This window comes from Suncus etruscus, chromosome 6 (genome assembly GCF_024139225.1).
Source record: "Suncus etruscus isolate mSunEtr1 chromosome 6, mSunEtr1.pri.cur, whole genome shotgun sequence".
Taxonomy (NCBI): Eukaryota; Metazoa; Chordata; class Mammalia; order Eulipotyphla; family Soricidae; genus Suncus; species Suncus etruscus.
Genome location: NC_064853.1, coordinates 34,900,560 through 34,917,919, shown reverse-complemented (window position 1 = coordinate 34,917,919; position 17,360 = coordinate 34,900,560). Strand labels below are relative to the sequence as shown.

General features: G+C 38.9%; 1 protein-coding gene and 1 non-coding gene across 2 annotated transcripts; one reads left to right on the top strand and one right to left on the bottom strand.

Annotated features, from left to right (window-relative positions):
- Nucleotides 1–3,425: 3,425 nt before the first annotated feature.
- Nucleotides 3,426–3,532, bottom strand: LOC126012968 (U6 spliceosomal RNA). The gene has a single exon (XR_007497308.1). It is a non-coding gene; the product is annotated as a U6 spliceosomal RNA (small nuclear RNA).
- A 12,345-nt stretch (nucleotides 3,533–15,877) lies between these two features.
- On the top strand, nucleotides 15,878–16,825 carry LOC126011703 (olfactory receptor 2A12-like). Its single transcript, XM_049775513.1, has one exon. It carries the CDS (start codon nucleotides 15,878–15,880, stop codon nucleotides 16,823–16,825), a length of 948 nt encoding a protein of 315 aa, XP_049631470.1.
- Nucleotides 16,826–17,360: the final 535 nt, after the last annotated feature.

The following is a 17,360-nucleotide window of genomic DNA, read 5'->3' as shown; positions in this document are numbered from 1 at the left end:
AAAAAAACACAAAACAAACAAACAAAAAAACCCCCAAAACCCAAAGAAAACCCCACCAGGATTTACAATATGATTAAGTCTACTTTTCATGCATTCCTCATTCTTTTCTCGGGGGACCATATGAGATGCTGGGATTCGAACCACCGTCCTTCTGCATGCAAGGCAAATGCTCTACCTCCATGCTATCTCTCCGGCCCGCATTCCTCATTCTTATTTTTGCATTTAATTTTACTTTTAAAACTTCCATTTAAATTTATTTAAAGAAAATGCATCACATAGTTGACATAGTTGATCATAACATGTTTGTTTCCAGATAAATGAAAGCAAAGTTATTGAGAAAAAAAAGAAAAAGGAAAAGAGGAAAGTTAAAAAAAAAAGAAAGAGAAAAAGAAAAACTACAGTAGCAAGCACATTGGTGAAAATTATTGTATTTCCAATGAAGTCATTAATACAATGGTAGAAAGTTTAGTAAGTTCTTGTTAGCTGTTCATTCTTTTAAATTTTTGTGTTCTTATAGGTATGGCAGCATCAAACAAATGAAGTGTCCAGAAATTCAAAGTACTATTACTGATACTGCGGCATTTAGGGACTTGTACTCAGCTGGAGATGGAAGATACTCAGGAGAAGGAAGATATAGAGGAAGGTGCCCATACTCATTCCAAAATGTGATCTCAGCCCCATAACTGGTATACCTGATGTTTGGTCAGATTGGTATCCCCAAAGGTAATTGTAGAAAGGTGATGAGGTGAGGCCATTAGAAAATGTTTGGAGGGGCCGGAGAGATAGCATGGAGGTAAGGCGTTTGCCTTTCATGCAGGAGGTCATCGGTTCGAATCCCGGCGTCCCATATGGTCCCCCGTGCCTGCCAGGAGCAATTTCTGAGCCTGGAGCCAGGAATAACCCCTGAGCACTGCCGGGTGTGACCCAAAAACCAAAAAAAAAAAAAAAAAAAAAAAAAAAAAAGAAAATGTTTGGAGAGCCTGTTTAGAGTACAGGCGGGGGTCCGATGGGGAGGAGGGAGACTTGGGACATTGGTGATGGGAATGTTGCACTGGTGATGGGTGGTGTTCTTTACATGACTGAAACCCAAACACAATCATGTATGTAATCAAGGTGTTTAAATAAATAAAAAAATTAGAAATTTATGCAAATAAAAAAAAAAGAAAATGTTGATTCTGGTGATGAAGACAGCAGGCATTGGCTTCAGCGGGAGGGGGCTTGACCCGCCCTCTCCTCCTGAGATGGCCAACTATCTGCTGGATAGGCCGGTGTACCTATGATCTTTCATGGCTTGATTTACATTTTTTTTTTTTAATTTTGAGCCACATTTGGTGATGCTCAGGGGTTACTCCTGGCTAAGCGTTCAGAAATCGCTCCTGGCTTGGGGGACCATATGGGATGCTGAGGGATCGAACCACAGTCTATCCTGGGTCAGCCGCATGCAAGACAAATGTCCTACTGCTGTGCCATCATTCCAGCCCCATTGATTTACATTTTTTAAGAAAAGAGTGAGTTTATGGAGCTGGTCTAGTTTGAACATCTTAATTTTTATTCTTTCATTTATTTTTTCCTTTATAAAAATAAATTATTTAACTGAATCACCATGAGAAACAGTTACAAAGTAGTTTTGATTGAATTTCAGTCATACAATGTCCAACACTTCATTAGTGCACATTTTCTGCCATGTCCCCCAATTTCCCTCTTGCCCTCTCTGCTGCTCTCCTTTTTGTTTTTGTTTTTGGGCCACATCCATTGACGCTCAGGGGTTACTCCTGGCTATGCGCTCAAAAATCTCTCCTGGCTTGGGGGCGCCATATGGGATGAAGGGGTATTGAACCTCGGTCCGTCCTAGGCTAGCACTTGCAAGGCAGATGCCTTACCTCTAGGGCCACTGCTCCTGCCCCAATTGCTCTCCTTTCTGTCGTCAGACCTACTCTGCCCTTTGCCTGCCTCTGTGGCAGATATTTTTCTTCTCTCTTTCTCCTCTTCCTTTTTTCTTTTAGATTTGCAATATTATTACTGAGGAGTATTATGCATATTACTTCATCTCCTTTCAGTACCTACTTCTCGTCCAGAGTATCATTTCCAACTATCATTGTCATAGTGGTATTTTCTCTGCCCTAACTGCACTCCTCTGATTTGTGTGTGTGTGTGTGTGTGTGTGTGTGTGTGTGTGTGTGTGTGTGTGTGTGTGTGTGTGGTTTTTGGGTGACACCCAGAAGTGCTCTGGGGTTACTCCTGGCTCTATGCTCAGAAATTACTTCTGGCAGGCTCGAGACCACATGGGATGCTGGGATTCGAACCACTGTCCTTCTGCATGCAAGGCAAACACCTTACCTTCATGCTATCTCTCTGGCCCCTCCTCTGATTTCTGTGGCAAGTTTCTTACCATGGAATGGTCCTCATGGCCTTGTCTTTATTGTCTTTTAATATTATTATCATACTATCTTTATTCTCATACCCTACAAATGAGTGTGATCATTTTATGTCTATCCCTCTCTTCTGACTCATTTCATTCAGCCTAATACTCTCCATATCCATCCACATATAAGCAAATTTTATGACTTCATTTTTCCTAACAGTGCATAGTATTCCATTGTGTAGATGTATCACAGATTTTTTTTAATCTACTCATCTGTTCTTGGGGAATTGGGTTGTTTCCAGATTGTGGCTATTGTGAACAGTGCTGCAATGAACATAGGAATACATCATGTTTTGGGGGCCCTAGAGTATATTTCTAGGAGCAGTATCATGTATTCCTCATTCTAACTTCACACCCATCATTACAGTACCCACTTCCCTACACTAGTGTCTGAAAGGACCTTCCTCCTTCCATGTAGACTCAATTCTTTTTTGTTTTGTTTTGTTTTTGTTCTTGGGCCATACCCTATGGCACTCAGGGGTTACTCCTGGCTCTGAGCTCAGAAATCGCTCCTGACAGCCTTGGGGGACCATATGGGATGCCGTAAATTGAAACCAGTTCTGCCAGGTTGGCTGCACACAAGGCAAATGCCCTACCACTGTGCTGTCTCTCTGGCCCCATATGTTCAGTTCTATAGACAAAATCTCCAGTTCTAAAATCTTTGGCTATTTGTAGTTCCTTGCTATATTTCTTTATATTTTACATATGAAAGATTAAATTTTTTTTCTTGTTTTGGGTCACATCTGGTTGTGCTCAGGGATTACTTCAGTCTTTCGGCTCAGGAGTCATTCCTTGCTATGCTTGAGGAACCATATGGGATGCCGAGGTTCAAACCTGGGAAGGCCACATGCAAGGCGAGCGCCCTACTTGCTGCGCTATTGCTCCAGCTTGAGAGAAAATTTTTCAAAGAAAAAATTGCTGTGGAGTTGGTGATACCTACACACTTACATATAGTTGATACCTAAGTATACTTGATTAAAGCTAAACTAAAATCTTTTTTTTTTAAAATATGGAACTCTTCACAAATTTATGTGTCATCTTTGCACAGGGGCCATGCTAATCTTCTCTGTATCATTCCAATTTTAGTATATGTGCTGCCGAAGTGAGCACTAAAGTAAAATCTTATAAAATTATAAATCAATGATGATTTGATAATTTTTTTCAGAAACAGTATAGGTTTGAAAATTTGGTAGTGGGTATAATTATATGTAAATACATTTAAAATTAACATAAAATAGATAAGTTCTACAAATATACATTCTAGTAAGAATAAGGAGAGGGGAATTAAGAAATTTTTAGTCCTGTGCCAGGAAACTTCAGGGGTAGGGTCTCCTTGTATTTAGACCATAATTTGTCTTTCCATGTCCCTTATGTTTTGGTGGGCCTATGCAAACAAATGCCACTTTAATACCGTTTTTTTACTATGTTCCCTTGACTCCAATCCTTAAGAAAAACAACCCACTAAAACATTTGAGGTTAACTTAAACTAGTAAGCATGTGCATGGAACTAGAGAAATGTACTTTGCCCTCAATGTTTAAGGAGTTACATAAGTTTAATGTCTTTAGATTATATTGTGTGCTGCTAAGAAATAGTATGTGTTGAGTAATTGTTGTAATATTGTTTTTGCCTGTCATCCCACCTGGATCTTCCAGGTGGGGGTGATTAAGGAATGAAATAAAAAGCTTGTTGGGGAGGCATAGGGAGCTCTTTTGCCAGAACTGACTGCTGGTTCGGTTTGCTTTTTGGAGCTGGCTGCAACTGACAAAAGACTTTCCTTGCTGAACCTTTGGCCCCCTAATCTTTTGCATTCGTTGATTATTCACGTCGGATATTATTATCAAAGTCTCCCCCAAAAGGGGGGACAGAAGAATGGGATTCAATTTATCTTTTTGGGAATCATTCTTTGACTTGGAGACCATCAACAAGGGGTTTGACCTCCCCCCACATTTGGCGCCCGGAACAGGTGAATCTGGACCCTCTGGAACTGTAAGTGACATGTTTTATTGGAAATCACCTCTGGAGATCCTTGGCTGGTTATTATGGATACTCACGCTCACTATGCCATCTGTTATTAAATACATCGGTTTGGCATTACTCAAGTGCATTACTCTGCTTGGATATAAACCATTTGGTTTGATACTAGTAAATATCATTGTCGTTGGATGGTTGCTGCTTACAATTCAATCAAAAATTTCTACTCCAATATTTGCATTGCTTGAGTGGTCTCCATTAGTCATAGTTTGTGGAATTTCTGTGTTGGCTAATATGACTACCATATGCATAGTCATTGGCTGGTGGTTAGGAAATAGACAATGTGGAAATTGTAAAGTGATGACTAGTATGGACAATAAAAATATTTTTCCTACGAAAATTCAGACTAAGATAGAGGCTGATAAATCTGACACTGGCAGTAAAAAAATTGCCGGTAAAAAATCAACTCAGACACGTAATTTAGATACTCATAATCCAAATCAAGATCTTGACACTGATGATCAGCCTCCAGTGCTAAGTCCACAAGAGAGTCCTGATTCTGTTCACAGTATGGACTCACATGTTAATGCCAACTCAGACAATGAACCACATTCTAGTATTCCACACCTCAGGCATCAGAGTCCTGTGCAAGGTACTTCTGCTAATCCAGCCTCAACTCCATTTCAAACAGTATATGTTTCAAATTATGAACCTCTTGAAATGGAGGATGTAGAACGGTTTAAGAAAGCATGTAAAGAATATGGGGCTACCTCTCCATATTGTCAGGAGGTGCTAAGCATGTGGTGTCGAAAATCAATTTGGACTCTGCATGACTTTAAAAAACTTGCTGAAATATGCCTGCCATCTAAACAGCGAACTGAATGGGAAATGTTATATGCAGAGGGTGTGAAATCCAAACTATATAGTCCAGATGGAACCAAAAAACGAGTGGCAGGGGTTAATCTCTCATATGAATTATTAATGGGAGAAAATCAATATTCAGATATACAGACACAAGCAGCTTTACCAAAGGAAATCTCAAAAATAATTAAAGACATTGCATTATCTGCATGGGAAAGAATTGATACTAACAGTACTGGTGAGGGAACCTTTTTAAGAATCATCCAAGGTCCCCAAGAGCCTTATGTAGAATTTGTGGCTAAACTCAAAGATGCTTTAAAAATACAAGTTAAAAATGATGAGGTGAGGAAATTTCTAGAAAAATGTTTGGCTTATCATAATGCTAATTCAGCTTGCAAATTGGTATTGGCTCCATTGCAGGAAAAAGCTGATTTAAATGGATTTTTATATGCATGTAGGAATGTTTATGATATACCCCATTCATTAGTAAATTTAGATCAGGTGCAAACCTTTGCAATTACTAAAGGAAATAAACCTCTTTACCAAAGGGGACAAAAACTTGCCCGAAAACCAGGTCTCTGCCCAAAATGTAATAAGGGTTACCACTGGGCGAAAGACTGTAGATCTGGAAATCCCCATAATAATAACATAGGAAGAACTTTTAATACAAACGCTAGGAGACAATTTGCCTGTTACCATTGTGGAAAACAAGGGCATATTAAAAGGAATTGCCATCTTTTGTTAAATTCAGTTCCTCCAGGATCTACAATTAAAAAACAGGGAAACGGCTACAGGGCCAATCCCCAGGCCCTTACAAATCAGGGGCAAAGTCATCAAACCATAATTCTTCCCAGCCCAGCCTAAGAAGATTAATTTCAATCAGTGAATTAACACATGCCACTGTGGGCAGTGCTGGGCTTGATATAACTTGCCCAGTGGACATTACAATTTATCCAGGAGAATGCCCTTATATGCTACACACAGGCATAGTGGGACCACCACCCCCAGATACAATGGGTTTGATTCTGGGCAGAAGTTCCCTTAATGTAAAAGGTATATCAGTAATCACAGGTGTTATTGATTCAGACTCAAAGGGAGAAATTATTGTAGTTATCAATGTGCCTGTTACTTGGACTTTCAAAAAAGGGGAGACAATTGCCCAAATAGTAATAATACCTTATGTTAAATTTGGGACTTCAGATAAGATAAGAACTGGAGGTTTTGGAAGCACAGATCCAGGGGCTGCCAAAAACCCATTAGTGGCTCTGATTACTAAATGTAAAGATGAAAATCCAATGATTAAACTTAATATAGAAGGGCAAGTCTTTAAAGATCAAGAAGATCCCTATTGCATCGGTAAAATCTACAGCAGCATATATCTTGTTTTATATTTCTCAGAGATCTACTATGAATACTTAATGATCATTTCCTTTATTTGTTGATTATCATTGATGTTTTACTGGTCATTTTTTAGGTATGATTGCTTAATAGGAATGAATACGATGAATCCCCATTGTGGTTGTTTGTATGATGTATTTATGCCTTAATTTCAGTATTGTTTTAGGTCACTATTAATTAGAAGATTTTGCAATATATTGATGTTACTTAAGACCTATATGAAAGAAAGATACTTAATCATGTTAATGTTGCTTTATGATTGTGTATTGATATATGTTCATTTGGCAACTTTTGACTTTTCATTGTAACATCAGTGTTTTATTGCTCTCAACATAGATTTTGAGAGGAAGGTATAATTATAGTTTTGATATAACCATAATTTTGGGTAGACTCTGTTCACAGTGCTCATTATTGATGACTGATTATAATATATTTATTGTTTCATATTTGCATTATAGAATGTTATGGTTATGGTGTATATGAAATTCTTGATCATCTAGATTCACTCGACTTTGATTTAAATTTTTTTTGTTACTATAATTTTTTGTTATTTTGAAATATTCATTTAAACAGTTTTTTCATTATTATATTTTCAAAGTGTTTTTTCTTTTTTTCTTTTTTTGATTCAATTCAAATTTTTCTTTGGCTTTATGTTGATTCCTGTCTAATAGATATTTTTGGTGATTATAAATGAGTGTTATTCCCATAATTTTGCATAGTATGTATTTGCATGTTTATCAGTTTTCTAATTTTTGTTTATAGTTTTCTTTTCCTGACACTTTATGCCTTAATTTATTATTTCTCATAATTCCCCTTTTCTTCCTAGTTCTTAACGTTTTATTTGTAGGAATCTCATCACAATTGCAAGCCTCCTGATATCGAACTGAGGAATACATCATTAACTGTTCCAGTGCTGTGTTCTATATCAAGTTACAACTCGTCTTTCCTGATTCATCAAATGTCTTTGATTGGACTTTTAGGAGTTCTATACTCCTTATTTTTTGAGAGTAATTTTGAACCTAGTAAAAAAATTTTAACTTATATATTTGTATTTTTTATGATTAAAATCTTTTAAAGTATATTTAATTTATAATTAGTGTAATTAAATGTTTTTAATTAATTGAAATTAATGTTTTTAATTTTATAGTATTTAATATTTCATTAAAGTTTTGTAATTGTAATTATGTAGTGTTGTATTGTATTGTATATTATTATTGTATTGTATTGTATACTATTATTATTTGCTTACAAAAAAGGGGGAATTGTTGAGTAATTGTTGTAATATTGTTTTTGCCTGTCATCCCACCTGGATCTTCCAGGTGGGGGTGATTAAGGAATGAAATAAAAAGCTTGTTGGGGAGGCATAGGGAGCTCTTTTGCCAGAACTGACTGCTGGTTCGGTTTGCTTTTTGGAGCTGGCTGCAACTGACAAAAGACTTTCCTTGCTGAACCTTTGGCCCCCTAATCTTTTGCATTCGTTGATTATTCACGTCGGATATTATTATCAAAGTCTCCCCCAAAAGGGGGGACAGAAGAATGGGATTCAATTTATCTTTTTGGGAATCATTCTTTGACTTGGAGACCATCAACAAGGGGTTTGACCTCCCCCCACAGTATGTACTACAAACTGGGGATTTGAGGGACAAAGTAATTGTATTGTACATGGGTTCAGTTTTGTTTTTTCTTAATGTTCTTTGGCTGAAAGTTCAAGGCTGGGATATCATCGATGGGACTACCGAGAATTCTGTTTATGGGTGTTTGGGCTTCCACTGTAACTTTACCCTGTCCTCTTTCTTTGCATCTTTGTTGTCATAATTAAAATAAAATTAAAAAGAAAAAGAAAAAAAAAAACAAAAAAAAAGGAATTTTTAAAGGGAGGCTGGAGCAATAGCACATTGGGTAGGGTGCTTGCTTTGCATGCAGCCGACCCAGGTTCAATCCCTGTCATCCCATATGGTCCCCTGAACCTGTCAGGAGTGATTTCTGAGTACAGAGCCAGAAATAACCCCTGAGTACCACTGGGTGTGACCCCAAAGCCCTCAAAAAAATTTTTTTTTTGTTTTTTGGGCCACACCTGGTGTCACACAGGGGTTACTCCTGGCTATGCACTCAGAAATCACTCCTGGCTTGGGGACAATATGGGATGCTGAGGGATCTAAGTGCTCATGCGGGCAAGGCAGACACCTTACTGCTTGCCTCACCCTCAAAAATTTAAGGGAAAATATGAAAAGGCCTATTAAAGTATGTTTTATCTTTAATAGGGAATATAGACTTTATGTTAGAAAATGTATTATTATAGATAATGCTTAAGTCTATGCATCCGTAGGTAAAATATTATAACAAAATTTTTTATAGATGCAATGTTACCCAATAGACACAGAACATTAAATATAAATGAAGCATTCATTAATTAATTAGTAAAAAAGTAGCAAATTTCTTAGCAAGCTAGGAGTAAACAAATCATTTTTAGTCTCGTAGATTATAATCATCATTCGAGAATGTCATACTAATGGCAAAATGCTGAGAAATTTGTATTTTCTTTTCTTTTGGATTTTGGGCCACAGTAAGTGTTGAGAGCTCATTCCTAGCTTTGAACTCAGGGATCACTCCTGGAGGGCTCAGGGAAATGTAGGCAGTGCCTGAATTAAATCCAAGTAGGCTGCATGCAAGACATGTACTATCTCTAGTCCATGACTTTTATCTGTCCATCCATCCATCCATCCATCCATCCATCTTTCCATCCATTATCTACCTACCTACCTACCTACCTACCAACCTACCTACCTCCTATCTATTTATATATTTATTTTATTTAGGCCATATCTGGTGATGTCCATAGTTACTTCTGGCTTTGCACTCAGGAATCACTCATGGTGGTGCTCAGGGACCATATAGAATGTCCGGTTGAAACCTGGGTTGGCTGTGTGCAAGGAAAATTCATTAATCACTGTATTATCTCTCCTAACCCCCTATTTTGTCTTTTTTGTTTGGTTTGTGGAAACACCTGGCTATGCTCATGGTTATGAGTTCAGAAATAACTTCTACTCAAACTGGGGGGACCACATGGGATGCCAGGGATTGAGTTTTGGATTAACTTCAAGCAAAGCAAGTACCCTACCTGCTTTACTATCGCTCTGGCCCCACCTTTCATCTTGTCTTTTAAAGAAACCCCTTTAATGCTTCTTGAAAACCTGTTTTCAAGGCTATTGCTTCTTTGTAAAACTCTCCTGTAAATCTGAATGATAGTTTAACTGGATTGAGTTAAACTGAATGAGGTGTTTATTTTATTGAAAAACATTTTTTGCTATAATTTTCTATTTTCTTCTGGCTTATAGATTTTTATTTGATAGACCTGCTGTCATTATTATGAATTTTATTTTGTATATAAATTCCATTTTTGGTCTTGCTGCTTTTTTTTTCTTTTCATTTTTGGGTCTCACCCGGCAGTGCTCAGAGGTTACTCCTGGCTCCATGCTCAGAAATTGCTCCTGGCAAGCACAGGGGACCATATGGGATGCCGGGATTAGAACCGATGACCTTCTGCATGAAAGGCAAATGCCTTACCTCCATGCTATCTCTCCGGCCCCTTGGTCTTGCTGCTTTATTTTTTAATTTAATTTTATTAAAATCATTGTGATCTACAAAGTCCTTTGTTGGAGTTTTGTATCCTGTACTAGCCTTGGGGTTTGCAAACCCTCTGACTCAGAATGCTGAAGAAATGCATAATCAAACACCTGTGATTATGAAGAATGTCTCATTCTTCAGCTTCCAAGACATCAATGTGGAGAGAGCCTATGGACAGTACAAAAGGGCCACTTTCTGCAGGAGGTATGCTATTTAGGTTCTGTTTTCTTATACTAATTCATATAGAACATGTGCTTTCTTTTTCTGCTAAGTTTTTTTTTCTAGGAGGTGGTCATGTTTGCCTGTAGGGCCTTCCTGCCTCAGAGAACACTGAAATGACCAGAAACAAGTCTACTTTTCCCTTAGGACTTGGCCATTGGCAAGTCCTCATTAAGCATGTGCCACCATCTTGCTACAATCTATAGAATGGGAACCTTGATACCACTCCAAGGAGTTCTTGGAGACCTGATGAAAAAATGCACTTTTGAGTGATTTGTCAGTTGAAGATCTGTGAGGAAGTCACAAACAACCATAATGACTACCTTACTCATTAGTATCACAGCCGCCTCTTACTTTTTGTTTCATCTTCTCCCAAGAGACAAATCCAGAAAAGTTTCTTGGCACCTGTTTTAGCAAATGAGATACAATCCCCACAGGGTCTCTCCCAGAGGCATTCTCAGTAAGGGACCAACTAGAGTCTCAGATTATTAATCCCACATTGTCAGTTCTCTGTTGTGACAAGCACACTCTCTTTCCTTGAGGTCCCTGGGCCACCTGTATCAACACAAAGCACCCACTGTCTAGTTTTCCCTTTCTTCTGATCCCTGGTCTTTCCCCAGCCCCACAGATGACCACACCAGATATCAGGACAGCATGGAAGATTTCAGCTAGAGTTTAGGAGCAGCGTAAATGTTTAGGCAGAAGCTCCTAAGCACAGGGAATGGTGAACATGGTCTCAGTCCAAGAGGCAATATAGAGTTTGTGTAGGCTATGCTGCTGCCTATAAGTATGAACTTGGTCAAATGTCTTGGCTCTTCCTAGTCATTTTCCATTCATTTGGGCAATGGAGATTCTAGCACCCTTGGCAATCTTTAAATACTTCTTCCAGGTTAGTCTAGGTGACTTTAGTTTTACCCTGTCAATAATTTTTCATATCTTCTGACCTTGTCCAGTTACTTTACATAATTTTCCTTGAGTTTTCTCAACAGCTAATGTGGAAACCTGTTTGTAATGTTCTTTTAGAACTGAAGTGAAAGTCAGTTATATATATATATATATATATATATATATATATATATTTATATATATGAAAAAAGTTGGGATCTTGGATTAAGACATGTAGTGGGAATAATTTATTGGTTCTTGGAAAAGGACAGCAATTCAGATGTCCTGATTTCTTGCCTCCAAATCCTTCCTCCTCCTAATCCCTGGACCCGTTCAGTTTGGTTTATGTTGTTGTTCCTTCATTTCCATATTTCCTCTAGAACTATAGACCTAGAGCATGTTGTTTTATTGTAGTTTATATAAGGTACCTCAGTACTGGTTTTGTTGACACTCTCAGTATAGCATCTCTGAAAATATACCAATTGTTCTGGTGACTTGTATTGATTAGTATGGCCTTCAAAACCCAAATTTCTACTCTGAATAGACAGGCAACAGACAATCTTTTGAGTGTTGTATCTCATTTATTGTTTTTCCTAACCCTTCACAAATATATTACTGCTCCCTTAAACAACAAATATAAATATGGAAAGAAAAAATACCCAGAGAAAGGACAGGGACTAAACATACTATTATGGAGGCATTGCCTGGATTTGTATCACAGCTTTCAGGCCATTCTTTTATTGCCACTTATCTCAGAAAGATAGGAATATGAGAGGTTTTTGTTTTGGTTTGTGGCCACACCTAACAATGTGTAGGGATTACTCTTGTTTCTGTTCTCAGGTACTACTCCTGGTGGTCCTCTAGGGACCAATATCAGGCGCTGGGGATCAAACCTGGGTCAGCCATGTGCAGGCAAGTGCTCTACTCACTGTACTATTGCTCTGGCCCTATTAAAGAGGTATTTTTTGTTTGTTTGTTTCTTTGTTATTTTGGGCCACACCTATGACATGTGACAGGCTACTTTTGGCTCTGCATTTAGAAATAACTCTTGGCAGGCTTAGGGGACCATATATTATGGCTGATCATATATTATGATTGAACCTGGGTCAGCTGCGTGCAATGCAAATACTCTGATGTGCTATTGCTTTGGCCCCAATATATATATTTGCATATATACATATATATGTTTGGATTTTGGGTCACACTTGGAGGTGCTCAGCGGTTACTCCTGGCTCTGCACTCAGAAATTGCTCCTGGTAGGCTCTAGGGACCATATGGGATGCTGGAATTTGAAACACCATCCTTTCTGTCCTGGATTGGCCTGCAAGGCCAATGCCTACCGCTATGCTATCTCTCTCTAGGAGAGATTTTTTTTAAATTATCATTCTATAAAGGAGAAATAGGAGACCAAATAAGGGCACTAGAATAAGAGTTTCTGAGGACAGACACTAGAATGAATGATTTGGATCATATTCTATACCTACACTGAGAAGAGGAAAACCTTTGGACAAGTTTCTCACTCCTTGGTCCTCTACTCCTGAGAACACTTAATTTTCAGAAGCAATTGTCTCAGTACCTGCTGTAGGGAAAGTGCTCCAAGGTCAACTGTCAACCATCCTAGGAAAGCTGAGTAATCCTTCCAAGGTCTTGTCTAGGTGGTAGCAATGGGTGGATGGGTGGGGTGGATGGAGTAGGGCTTTCCTTACCAATAATTGTCCAGTAAGGACTAGAAGGCATGGCTTAAACATGGTGTTATTGCAAATCAGGGCCCAGGGGCCAGGTCATGGTCCCTCCCTTGGAGCTGAATGTGTTTGTTCCTTTTCTGTCCCTCAGGGCCTCTTCCCTGTGGACTTCCTGCTAACACCAAACAGGGAATTCATCCCAGAGTTTCTACTGGGGTGGGGGAGTGGTGGCAGGAGACAGAGGATACCCTTGCCAGCACTCCCAGAAAGCCTCCAAGTAGGCAGAACCATAAAGCCGAGAAAGTTGGCCTATGGTAAGAGCTTTCGGTGGCCAAGTCTCTTTCATCTACACTGCAACACTCACACGGGCAGGACCTTTAGGACCAGGCCATATTGCTCAGGTGCACAGAGCTGCATGATGGAGACGAAGAAGTCACTTCCACCTCGAACCTCTCAGAATGCTCAAACATTTTTAGAGACTTCAGTTTCAGAATCCTGTCTTGCTGGACTCAGGAGTCAATGTGCTTTTATATTTTTGCATTAGGAATTGGTGACCTCGATCCATTACTCATTTCCTGTGATAGCAAACTGGTGAGATTGCTGGTGGCTTGGGGCTGAGGGAAGATCCCACTATCTGTGGGTGCTGAAGTCAGAGTGATAACCAGATTTCCCCATCCCTGGGTTGTCTCTATGCTAGCACCCTAAATTTTCTGTCCTCATTTTTTTAATTTCCCAAACTCCTTTTCTCACTATCTTACCTCTCAGTTTTGCTCATTCCTAAATCTATTCCTTCACTTATAGGAATACTTGTTTATAATTCTGTGTCAGGTTGTTGCAGATGCTATAAACAGAGAAATGCATAACACAGTTTCATGCATTTTAGTGCATTTTATATGGCACTAAATATTTTTTGGGGATTCAATGTTTGATCACATCCAGTAACATTTAGATGTTGCTCTTGACTTTATGCTCAGGCATCACTCTTGGAAGTATTTGGGGGGACGATATGCAGTGCCAGGGATCAAATTGGAGTGAGCTGTGTGTAAGCCAAGCACCTACACTAAATCTTAGATCAACTTTGGTCTTTACAATGCTACATTGACAAAGCCTTGAATATAGCATATTTCTCTGCTTTGTTAGGCCTTCCTAAATAGTTTCTAGTGATGTTATCCTACTATGATAATTAAATTTATTGCATACTTGATTTTTTGTTTTATTGTCATTATAGTTACTGACCCACCTCGAACCTCTCAGAATGCTCAAACATTTTTAGGTAGAGAGATTTGAAAGTGTTATGTTTTTTAATCCTTATATTTCAATAAAAGTTTCTAAGATATAAGAAAAGTATGTAATACCTATATAAAAATTCTCTGTAAGTGATCAATTAAGAAATTTAAAAATGATACTTTAATATAATATTACAATGATATAAATTACCACAATAAGTTATTTATAGTACTTTCTCCTTCCAGAATTATCCACATATTCATTATACTTTATTATACTTTATCAGTCTCTATTGTATAATATAGTGATATTATCATATATTTCAAGATTAGAAGTAAGTTAGTTGGGGCTGGAGAGATAGCATGGAAGTAGGGTATTTGCCTTGCATGCAGAAGGATGGTGGTTTGAATCCCAGTATCCCATATGGTCACCTGAGCCTGCCAGGAGTGATTTTGAGCATAGAGTTAGGAGTAACCCCAGAGCCCTGCCAGGTGTGACCCCCCCCCAAAAAAAAAAAAGAAAGAAAGAAAGAAAAACACACATCAGATGCTTTGGTGGGCCAACTCAAGTACAAATGACCTAGATGGGGAGTGTAACTGAGGGTTTTGCTGGATCTGCAGAGTGGCCACAGGCAGGAAAAAGATTGGAGAGTAACCAGTCTCTTAATGGCATCATTTTGTCTGTGCTTGCTTTATCTCATCTTGCTTTGTTCATCTAAACATGAATCTTTACACCCAAAATCTAGAATTAGATTTCTAAATTAGAAAAATGACTAAATACCAATGGTTCATTTATCAAAAAATATTTCATTAGCAACACAACAGTGTAGTTTGTTTCTTCAATTTTCTTTTGTTTTTGTTTTATTTTATTTTTGGGTCACACCCGGCAGCGCTCAGGGGTTACTTCTGGCTCTATGCTCAGAAATCACTCCTGGCAGGATCGGGGGACCATATGGGATGCCAGGATTCAAACCACCGTCCTTCTGAATGCAAGGCAAATGCCTTACCCCCATGCTATCTCTCTGGCCCCTGTTTCTTCACTTTTCAAGGTGAGTATTATTGGCCACACTTACAGATGAGTCAACGAGACTCAGAAAGATTAAGAAATTTAAAATTTCATAGCAAATGGTCCTGAGTTGAGAATGCAAATAGGCTGTCTGCTTCCAGTGTTGACATTTTCTTTTTATTTTATTTATTTATTTATTTATTTGACCACATATGACTGTGCTCAAAGAGCATGCCTAGTATATTTAGGAATCATATAGGATGTCAAGGAATGAACCTTGGTCAGACAAGTACAAGGCAAGTGCTCTACCTGCTGTGCCATCTCTCCAGCAAACAATGGCTAGACTACCACACTATAGATGGCATTTTTTTTGGTTTTTAGGCCACACCAGGTGATGCTCAGGGGTTACTCCTGGCTATGTGCTCAAAAATAATTCCTGGCTTGGGGGACCATATGGGATGCCAAGGGACCGAACCATGGTCCATCCTAGGCTAGCATGGCCAAGGCAGATGCCTACCGCTTGCACCACTGCTCCGGTTCCAAGATGACATCTAATAGTATAATTTCATTATAGGCTCCATCATGTGGACACCTTCTGGGCAGAACAACAGCTGGGTGTCTGAATTCATCCTACTTGGCTTCTCTAGAGATCCCATGACCAACCAGATCCTATTCATTGCCTTTCTTATCCTCTACCTCAGCTCAGTTTTGGGTAATGGGCTCATTATCACCCTGGTCTGCCTGGACACCCATCTGCACACTCCTATGTACTTTTTCCTTTGCATCCTTTCCTTATTAGATTTGGGATATATCACCACCACACTGCCCCAGATGTTGGTGCATCTTCTGGCTCACTCTCAGGCCATCTCTTTTGGTGGCTGTTGGATGCAAATGTATATATTTGGTGCTCTGGGTCTGACTGAGTGTATATTCTTTGCAGTCATGGCATATGACCGATATGTGGCCATTTGCTACCCATTGCGTTATACTGTCATCCTCAACTGGCACTTGTGTATACAAATGGCAGCTGGGACCTGGGCCATTGGTTTCTTCTTCTCTTTGATCCACACCATCTTCACAATGAATCTGCCCTACTGCGGACCCAATATAGTCAACCACTACTTCTGTGAAGGTCCCTCAGTAAGGAGCTTGGCTTGCATGGATACCCATCTCATTGAATTGGTGGACCTGGTCATCAGTGTCTTCATGGTTGTTACTCCTCTGTCCCTTATTGTGGCCTCCTATGTTCGTATTGCTCTGTCCATTCTCAAGATCAAATCCACACGTGGTCGCTGCAAGGCTTTTTCTACCTGTGCTTCCCACCTGACTGTTGTCACATTCTTCTATGTACCAGCCATCTACATCTACATGAGACCCAACTCTAGCTATTCCCCAGAACGAGACAAGCAGGTCTCACTCTTCTACAATGTCTTCACTGCCTTTCTCAATCCAGTGGTCTATAGTCTGAGGAACAAGGACATTAAGGGGGCTTTTCTCAAAGTGGTGTGTCGGAGTAGGGCGACTTTGTGAATTGGGTCAGACCAAAATTTTGTACTGAGTCCAATGCTGAATAAAGGAACAACACATGCATAAACAGTTCATTATCAATTGAACTGTCATAGTTCTTGGCCCGTAGAACAAAGGCAAGTCATAAAGCCAGCATAGCTCCTTTATATCAGCTATCTCCATTATGGTGCAGGGCCAAACAACTTTGACTTACAATAGCAACATTCATTTGAGGTTTATATTTTATGTCAACTGTAGATGGTTGTAAATTTCTGGCCACTACATAATCCAAAAGAGGAATTCCTATGTGAAACTTGCCATTTTATAACAATAGTAACAGTCTAATGGCCCAAATATAGGGTGACTCTTAAGGATTTTACTCAGAAGTAACCCATATCTCTAACTCACATTTTATTAATAACAGTAAGCCTCCTGATCTAGATGGTTTTATTCTTATAGAAAAATTAAATCAAACAATCAGATTATAGTTATCATTCCTCTATAGTGAGAGAAACCAATCTGTTATATAATTAATAGAACTGAGAACTTGTGATGAAAG